Consider the following 10044-nt stretch of genomic DNA (forward strand, 5'->3'; position numbering starts at 1 on the left):
AGGAATAAAATGGAGGTTGAACAGTGTTAAGGATTACAGCTGGAGTCTGCTACTGTGACTTGGCTCTTCATCATTAGAGAGGTGAGCGGTTTCAGAGAGGAGTGTCTGTGTACTGTCCTTGACAGAGTCTATCCCATGGCCTGCCAGAGAGGGGAAGGCGATAACTTCCTCCAAGATAACAGCTCTGTAGTATGTTATTTAATGCCACATCCCTAGGAGCAGAGGCACTCACCCACACTCAGAGAGAGGAAGATAAGCTTATGTCAAAGGTACCCTGGGATGGAGGGATGAGAAGACAGGAGGGGCAAAGGGTGGCAGAAACACTGAGAATGGAAAGAACCTGTGGCCTGATCCCAGAGGGCTTTAAATCTTTTACTGAGGTGTTTGGAGCCAGTTGCAGAATATGAACTAACTGGCTCCAGAGTCCAGCTGGTCCAGGGCCAAGGTCCCTTTTTCCTAGCAGATCCCTTGGGTTTGCAGATGGAGAACTAGAAGAAGCACAAATCTGCCATGCTCTTGACCATCCAGCCCAGGGGCAGGTTTCATAGCTGACATTAATTTCTGTCCACCTCTGTTCCCACCTTCAAGAAAAGACTGTCTTCATAAGGACTAGACATGTGTGCTTTTCCTTGGGAGCCAAGGCCAAGAAGAGTCTTAAAGAAAAACTCCCTGAGTCAGTTCTCAGGGCAAGGGCATGGCAAGGGAAAGCAGCCAGCATGCCCAGTAGCTGCTCTTGGAGGTACAAGACAAGGTACAGACTGTGGCAAAGGGGCCACTGGTCCACTGTGTGTGCAGCAGAAGCATCACAAACCCATGAGAGGTGTTTCCTCTACACACAGTTTGAATAACCCAGAAAAAAGACTTTGATAACCCTGCCTCCATCTTAAGCTTGTAAGGCATCTTATAGTAAAGACAAACTAGACTCATTCCTGTTAATGATTAAAGCTCTGTTTCTCAGGGATTGGGTTATGCCCCACCTTAACCTTAACTACAAATGGTTCTGTATTGCCTGTTCCCAGAATTGCAAGCATGCCTTTGTTTCAAAAGGTTATTATGACCACCTGTTTTAAGACTGCCCTGTTATGACCACCCATTTTTATGACCAGTTTGTCACAAATATTTTGTTATGACTACCTTGCAACCATGTCTTTGTTTCAGGGGGTTGTTATGATCAACTTATTATGCTTATGTTCTGTTTATGTTCTGTGACCCCTGCTTATTTTCCTGTCAAATAACCCATTTGGAAACCCCTTACTCCTGAGCTATAAAAACCCTTATCTCATCCATGTCCAATTCTGATCTCTTGAACCCCACTTTTAGAGACAGACAGCATGTGTTTAAGAATCAGAAAAGCTTGCTTTGACTAATAGTTTGCTTTAAATAATTTGGCCACGATTTGAGTCAGTGGTCTTTCTCATCAAATCTGTGGGATTAACAGTTCCAACCTCAGGACTGGGAAGCTCCAACTGACTCTGGCCTCATTGACCATGGAGACATCTTATTTCCACACTGAAATCCCTCCCATAGCAAGCCAGTTGTTGAAGGAGAGGAATGGAAAGGGGCTTTGGGAACCATGAGTGCTGAGTGAATGCAGAATGTCACCATCCACATGAAAACACTGCCTGCCAGTGTATAATTGTCTATGCAGCGTGGAAGAAAGTCCCAACACAGATGGGAAACTGGCAAGAAGAAGGGAGGAATGCATTTGAAAGATTAAGACTAAGAAGGCTCAAGAGTCACATTCGATTTAAAACTGACTCTGGTTCCAGCCAGATTTCCTGTTGCAGTTGCTATCTGCCACCCTCAACTTATCTTCACCTTCCACTTGCACCTCTGGGGTACTCAGGACAGGAAGTTGGAGTCTTCCCCCACCCCACCCCCTGCCCCAGCCAGTGTGGCAAGATAACCTATCTTACTTGCATAATGTTCATTTTCATATCAGATTTAATTTATAATAAAATTAATCTGGCACACACTTAAGGATATTTATATGTTGTGCTGCCTGGGAACTAGATACAAGTGGCTGTAAAAGATGATGGCAATGGTTATTATGACTCCACACAGTAGGGCAGTTCATAATGTTTCTATTTTCATTTGCTAGTTTTCTCGTACTTGTAACATATATATTCAAACAGGTGCTCAGTCGTTCTCCGAATATCCAATCTCTAAACTGGGTATTGGGTCAGTCAATCCATAGTCTCACCTGTTTGGATGTGTATGTGTGGCACTTTGTGTGAATGATGATCACTGTCATTGTCACAATCATCTGTAGTGTGGAGCATGCAGCCAGGAGGGAGATGACTTTGTCACAAATACAAGACTATTTACAAACATTTGGGTGTTGGGGGGGGGTCACCACAGTGGTTTGTACTTGAATGCGGTCTCAGGGCAAGCAATTGTGACAGGGCAAGAAAGTGCAACAATTTCTCCCTCTTGTATTCTTGCTGAGGCCATTTCAAGTTTAACTAGAATCTGATCTCCTTGCTGGAGAATCCCATGGAAAAGTACCCACTCTGTTCCAGGAATCTAAGGTCTGGATGTTCAAGCTAACTCAGCTTCTGCTAAACTGCTTGCCTCTGCAAAAACTCCTACTCCATTTCTGCAGCCGCAAAGCAAGATGCCAGGATGTGGACACTCTGGACACTCGGGATCACACCTAACTAGATCTCTGAATACCTGGGTATGGGCCCAGCTGGCTAGAACAAGACATTTAGTTGGCTATAAGTTGTGTCATTTCTGGTGGGCTACCCATAACACAAGAGTGGGAGTCATCATTTATGACCTCGAGATGGGAGGCAGTGGGGGTTTGAGCAAGGAAAAGGAGCATTCTCACCTTGCTCGACTTTCTTCTTTCCCTCTCACCAGTCTCATCTTAGGGATCCCCATTGCTCAATCCCAGCAGAGGCCAGAGTAAAGGTTTCCCTATTGATAGGGGTGACTCACTTATAACCCTACAGTTGAGGTTCACAGGCAGAAACATGATGGACTGTTCATAGAAGATTCACTAATGGGTTCTAAGATGTCTCAGAGGGATTCACAGAGGGAAAAAACCAAGAGCTCCTTATGAACCAGACCTCATGCTGGTGCACCAACAAACATACCTGCTATCACCCTAGCAGCGCCCATTGTTCATCACATGCTGGAGATTTGTGGGAAGGTTTGCACCTATATCAGGGGTTTGTTTATTGGTTGCCAATAAGAGGTCACCAAAACATGTTCCAAGCTGGGTGTGGGAGAAGGGTCTGGAAGTGGAAGAGGATGGGGACAGGACTGGGTAAGAGCCCAGCGATCATGACTCTTTTTGTTTCATCAGGGGCTGTCAACTCTTTCCATCCGCCAAGTCAGGAAGGAAAAACAAAAAACAAAACAAAATCAAAAACTCTGAGACAAAAGGCAAGAAAAAGCGAGAAAGAGGAGAAGCGAGGCTAGATCCGGTGGGCAGGTTGCTGCACCCAGCCCCCATTTCCTGGGGGGGGGGGGAATTCCTAGCCAAGAGACAGCCTGTGCCCTGTCAGGAAGCATCGTGCATCATGCTGCAGCCACACAAAAGACATTCAGTGAGTGTTTTGACTCAAGAGTCTCTGATAATTTGCCAGGCGGCTGCACTCCCGAAATGCTGATTAGAACTGGTCAGGCTTCCAAGACTCCTCCCTGGACCAGGCGCATTCAGAATCCCAAGGTTGTGCAGTGCAGTCCCAAGGTGTGTTTAATGAATGCTGCCCTTATTCAGAGGGCACACTAGCATCTGGGCCACGTACTGGGAATAAATCCAAATTCATTTTTTAAAGAAAAATCAATTCTCTCCACTTCTGGGACTTCCTTAACACTCCATCAACTCGGTTTCCACTACGCTGGTCGGAAGCTTTTGTTTTACAGCCTTTTCCAAAGGGAAAGAACTGCCCTGGGGAAGGGGGCGGGGAGCTCCCCTGGCCTCTGTTGTGTTTGCTAGTGGGAGGAGCTTTCAGAGCTGTGCTCTCTGCCTCCCCAACACACAGCTTCCAAACATCTGTGAGTGCTGTTTTTATTTTTAAAATTTGTGTGTGTGTTTTAAAAATAGACAGTACATTGTGTGGCTCAAAAGCCAGAGTACAAAATGTGTACTGTGAAAAAAAGGATCCCTCCCATTTGTCTCCTTGTCCCCCACCCCCTTGTGGCCTAGGAAGCCTCAGAATTTAGCTCTTTATTTACAGTCAAATACCAATATAGAGTCACGGTTTTCTCTCTTTTTCACATAAAAAAGGTGGTCTGTTTTTCAGACAGGTACATTTTAAAATGATAATCCACATAGACATTTCTTATAGATGTCAAGAACATTGTCTTTATCTTATCAAATAAAATGCATAGACAAGCTGAGTGGCCTTCATCTAGAATGCTTGGGATGTCATGGGTTTCAAATTTTGGAGTATTATGTGTGTACACTCAGGTGTGCATGAATGTGTGTGTGTGTGTGTGTGTGTGTGTGTGTGTGTGTTAGGATACCTTGGGAACGGGGCTCAATTAAGAATATAAAGCTAGTTACACTTTATATAACCCTTGAGCCCATTGCACAGGGATAGTTGATATGACATTTACTGTATCTGCCACCCTCCCCCCAACATGATGTCAGGTGTGCAATTTTCCTCTCATCATGTCAGTGCTCAAAAATGTTTTGGGCTTTGGAACATTTTAGGTGCTGGATGAGACATGAATGGGTGTATTTGCTGTGACTTCTCAACTCTATCACAGTGTGGGCTTCATAACCTCAGAGGCTACAGGACTCCCAGGATTACTCACTGCTGTTCATTACTTAGAAAGAGAACAGCTAACTGGAAATGTTAGGCACAAGTTGAGACTCCATTTCAGGCGTCAATGAAGTTGAGCGTCTTGGATCTTATGAAAGCTCCGCTGTCTGCCTGTTCTTCTATGAGCCAAGGAGAGGGGAAAGGGTGTGAGGAGGGTGGATCTGCCTATGAGAAAGTGCATTCAGCCTTGGTGCCCAGGAAACCCAATGGAGATTTTAGATGGCAGTTCTTCTTTCCAGAAGAGATTACAGTCCCTGCTCATTCTTCTCAGGTAGGCCCTGGTAGTGTGCACAAGCTACAGCTTCACGTATGTGGTGGGTTTGACCACACAACAAATGCTGTTGGTCTTTGCCAAGATGCTTAGGTTGTGTTTGATTGTCTTTGCAACTGCCCAGGTGCACATGTCTTTGAAGGAAGTGCTTCTGCTAACACTAATCTTTAACCCTTGAGGTTCTAGAATGTGGCATGGACATTTGGAGGATGGGGAGAGTATGGGACATTGTCTTGGAGGCCCAAATGTTATTAAGATTTAGAGGACCCTATTAGACAACCTAATCAGAGAGAACACTCACCCTAGCTTATACTTTTTCCTGGCTTAACCTCACCTCACTTACCAACTTTCAGTTGTATCTTTTGACCATGGTGCAAGCTCCTTCTGACTCTTGTGAGGACCTTGCCTCCAGCCCTGGCTTGTTTGGCCCTATAGAGTGACTCTATTTTTCTCCTCTGGCTAGGCTTCCATCCAAACTCTCACTCTTACAAGGACCAAGACTTGAATTCAATAGCTCTGGCTGTCCTGAACTCACTATGTAGACCAGGCTGGCCTCAGAATCCCAGAGATTCCCCCTGCCTTTGCCTCCCGAGTGCTGGATTTAGAGATGTGTGCCATCATGCCTGGTCTGAAACTGTTTCTTTCTGAGATCATTGCTGTATTCTAAGACCAGACCCCACAAACTTTTCTGTCTCTCCCACCTGTCCTTTTTACACATTTGTAGCTCTCATCCACCTGTCACTTAGAGGGCCTGCCCTAGTGTATGCTAAAACTCTTGCTAGCTATCAGATTAAGGACATAAGGAGACGTAGAGTCTGTGAGGAAAAGACCGTCACCGCCACTGTCCTCAACAACTACCATAAATTTTAAGTCATTTTAATTATATATTCCTTTACCAATAATAGCAATCTGTGGTCTCATCTTCAGTAGTCCCTCACACCACAGGAGATCCAATTCCCCAGTGTTGTTGACTGGGGGAAGATCGCGTTTCATTTCATGTTTAATTAACAAGCAATACTTACTGTGGCCATGGATGGGGAGATGGGAAAACCATTCAGTTTTGAAGAGATGGTGGAGAGTCTGGGGACAGAACAAAAACTATTGGAGGGCAACTGTCCCTGTCCTTTGGGCCAAAGCATTCCTGGTTTGTCTCCAGTTTCCTCAGCAGGTATGTGGCTGTCATCAGGATCCTGTATGAAATGACACCAGCAAGTAAAGCAAACCGCTAGTGAAGAGCTAGCTTTAAGTCTTCAGGTGTTCAGTTGTCTCACTTTTAAAGATGTCTACAACCATGATAAACAGTGGGAAAGGGCTGAAAAGTTCCAATGTCTGTGTCAAAGGGATTTTTCCTGTGTTTTGTGGGACTGTGAAGGCGAACTGTAACCATGGAAACATAATTAATGCTATCAAGACCTTGACATGAAATTATGTTTAGGGAAGAATGCAAACGTCAACACATCTTGTTTTGGGATGACAGCATTTTGTAAGTCTTGAATGAGTCACCAGTCCAGGACAGGTTATCTTGTCATCTTGTTAACCAAATAATCAAAGAGTTGGGTTACCTCCCCAACCCCCGCCCCACCCCTTTAATTCTTTCTGATTCTTATTCCCCATCCTAAGACTGTGATACTTAAAACACTCATCCCTAGCTTTTAAAAAATATCTATTTTTACGTTTCTTGACTGATGCTTGTGGAATTTCTGTGTTCATCAACATCAACACTCGATTTGTTCTTTCCTATATCAGTGCTTGGAAAACAGCTTCCTGAGTGACCACGAACGGCTCTGTCTTCTCGGTGTTTCTGTACTCCTAGAGGTGAGAATGCTTTCTTATCTCACGAACACAGCGTCTGAATCACAGACACTGATGGGCTGAGATGGATTTTGTTACTCGAATGGAAAATCATCACATTCATACCAGTGGGCTTACCCCTCCTGTGTAAAACCGCAATGTGACATTTATTTACTCCTTCCTTTCAGAAACTGTCTTATCTTCTGAGTGCCCTATCTCCCAAGTGGTAACTATGAAAATTTAATATTTCCAGAACTAAAGTAGAGACATTATCTCCCTGATTCTAAAGTACTCTGTGGCTAAGGGGGCTTTAGGGAGGAAAAATAAGGTTTTTGCTCACAAGTTACTCCCAAGAAGGAAAGTGCTTTGCCATGTCCTTAAAATATTGACAGTTCAATTGACTACATATATTAGTGCCAGGAAAAATCATCTTAAGGGTTTGTGCTGTGCTGGTTCAGAGACTGAAGCATACCCTGAGAAAGGTCAAAACCTTTCTCCTTTTTTAAAAAAGACTATACAGATTACAAACGTCTTTCATTTTACATTGCACGAGAAACTGGAAAATGCCCTTTCAATACCTAAATATAAGTTTATTTTCCTTATTTAAAAACAGCAAGGGAAAGCAACTTTTCAGAAGCCAATAAAGACAATTATTTTTAAAGCTACTTTTCATTAGGGACATGACCACACTCGGTTGTCACAAGGTAGCTTTATTTTTACAAGTGTTGGAACTTCCTATTCTAATATCACCCTTTATAAAATAATAGCAATATGGTGTGCTTACTGATGAAGAATATCTCTTAAAAGTTGGGAGAGGCCAGGTGGTGATGGGGACACCTTTAACCCCAGCACTCGGCAGAGGCAGAGGCAGAGGCAGAGGCAGAGGCAGGCAGATAGATCTCTTGTGAGTTCCAGGTCAGCCTGGCCCACAAAGTGAGTTCCAGCACAGGCTCCAAAGCTACACAGAGAAACCCTGTCTCAAACAAACAAACAAACAAACAAACAAACAAACAAACCAAAAAGAAAAAGAAGAAGAGAGAGGACTATATGAAAAAAAAGTCTCCCATGGTCTTTCTACCTTTCTCCCTTTTCCAAGTTAAATGCAGTGCCTGAGTGACATTATGTGCATTGAGTAAATGCAAATCATGCTGTTTAATGTGATTGTTTGAAGACAAAACTAGAGAAACAATACATTGGCTTTGAGAAAGTAATTACCTGAGGATTTGTGTTATTGGTTCCCAACCTATAAGTGAAAGAGAAAACATCAGGTAAATTACTCAGTCCACTCAAACCTCACATCCTCACAGCTCCCCAGACCCTGCCTTGCTAGGGAGGGAGTGTCTGTCAACAAACAGATGTGCAGGAAGCATTTTAAAGTCTATAATGGAAACTTATCATGCAGCAAGCATAGTTGATGACTTAAACACCTAGAATCCCTGGTTTGGAGAAGCGAGACAACGACTTCTTACCTACGATTCTTACCTGAAGATTCCCCTCCATTTATCAAGAAATAAAATTTTCCCAGTAATTTCATTTAAATCCAGCTCTAGAGGACTTCGTTCCTGGACTGAGATCTCTGTATCCATTTAGATAAAGCAAAGGCTTCGAATAAGGAGGCTGTTCAGATGGGGAAAACAGCCTGACTGTGGAGAAGAGAGGCATCTGGAACACAGCCCAGAGCTCAGTCCACACAGTTGCTGCTCTGAGCAGATCCCATTAAACTTTCATTAGAGGTGGAGTACGTTTTTGTATTTTTGTCCACTGTGAAGGTGCCATGAATGTTTAATCCAAGATAGATTTATAAACAAAAGGATTTCAATTACCTGCATCAATTCATTCAAGATAATGTAATTGATGAGATACTATGCCGGTGTAATGTGATTGTTCCATGTGCTAGGGTATCTCCTGGAAAGGGTTTGTGCAGCAGAAATATGCTGACACTAGGATTGAAAGCCATCATGATCACATAAGGAAATGTTTGTACAGCCCAAGGACAACATTGGCTAACAAACAGATATCCGGTGTAGAATTAAGTGGACAGAATTCTGGCTCAAATGCAGAATGGCTGGTGTGATTTGTTTCAAGGAGAAACCTAAAAGTCTGATCTCTCCCTGTTGGATGAATGCAATGTACTTACAATAATTGGCATAATAAAACATATTAGTAGCTATGACTATGCAGATTTTTCACTCCAGTTTGGGTGATGATGCAAAGACAAAGGATTTGTTACCAGCAAAAGTTTTATTCCCTCTTCTGACTACTGAGTGTTAAAATTGAACATCTGTAGATCATCTCTCTGTAGACATTTCTAGACATCAATTCCATAAAATCCTAGGCATGCAAAAAGGTCACTTAGATTTATTGTAACCAAAGTAATCAGGCCTGAGAGGATTGGTGACTTGCATTATTGCAAAGACCTTGAGGCTTAACAAAGCACCAAATGCACAGACAAATTTAGTCTTCTCCAGTCCGGCTTAGGAGCACTCCACCACTGCTTCTTGAACCAATTTTGGGTGATGCCATTTCATGTTCACATGCCCTGCAAATGTCTACCAGGTTTAGTGTTCTGTTGTGACCATAAGCTGTATAAATGAAGCCTTTCTTATCACCCCTCTTTAACCATAAATTTTATTCCAAAAAATAAAAGGCCTTTGTGTTTTCCTGTTTATAATTTTACAGTTTTAATGGTGGTATCAGTGTTTAATATTTATTAGGCACCCCTACTACAACAAGAAATAAGAAATTGCATAATTCTTGTTCTCAACTAATATAATAATGAGAAATGTTCTCAAAATTCCTATTTAGAAAACAGTATTAAAAAAATAAATTCTAGACCTGCCATTTAAATTATTTAAAGACTCAAAAAAACCAGGAAACAACAGCTAAGAAGGCCATTTTTCTCAAGAATCATTATTAAATCTGTGTGTTTTTGTTCTAATTTGCATAGAATGCTTTGAAGACAGACACATAAATCCCAATGATTAGACAAGTTACCAATAAACATGAGGGGCACTTGCAGATGCCAAGGTGAATAAAATGTTCTCCTTCTCTGTTGAGGAAAGGCTGTGAGGATAGCACAGAGCATGGTCCAGAGAAAAGCCAGGCTAGCTGCACAGTGTCTGGGCCTAAGTTACTAATCTCTGGGTCACAGCTTTACCTACTATTTGCAATATTGGAAAAATTATTTAATTTTTTGTACAT

General features: G+C 42.7%; 1 protein-coding gene across 1 annotated transcript in view; it reads right to left on the bottom strand.

Annotated features, from left to right (window-relative positions):
• The window catches only part of Mindy4b (MINDY family member 4B), a 31236-nt gene extending 22765 nt beyond the window's left edge, over window positions 1-8471 (bottom strand). The window contains exons 1-3 of the mRNA XM_051177037.1: window positions 8323-8471; window positions 8059-8092; window positions 6075-6242 (exon numbers count right to left, since the gene is read on the bottom strand). Coding sequence (XP_051032994.1) covers window positions 6075-6242; window positions 8059-8092; window positions 8323-8429 — 309 coding nt within the window. The 5' untranslated portion in view covers window positions 8430-8471. The remainder of the gene's footprint in view (window positions 1-6074; window positions 6243-8058; window positions 8093-8322) is intronic.
• Between the last annotated feature and the right edge of the window lie 1573 nt (window positions 8472-10044).

This window comes from Phodopus roborovskii, unplaced genomic scaffold (assembly GCF_943737965.1).
Source record: "Phodopus roborovskii unplaced genomic scaffold, PHOROB, whole genome shotgun sequence".
Taxonomy (NCBI): domain Eukaryota; kingdom Metazoa; phylum Chordata; class Mammalia; order Rodentia; family Cricetidae; genus Phodopus; species Phodopus roborovskii.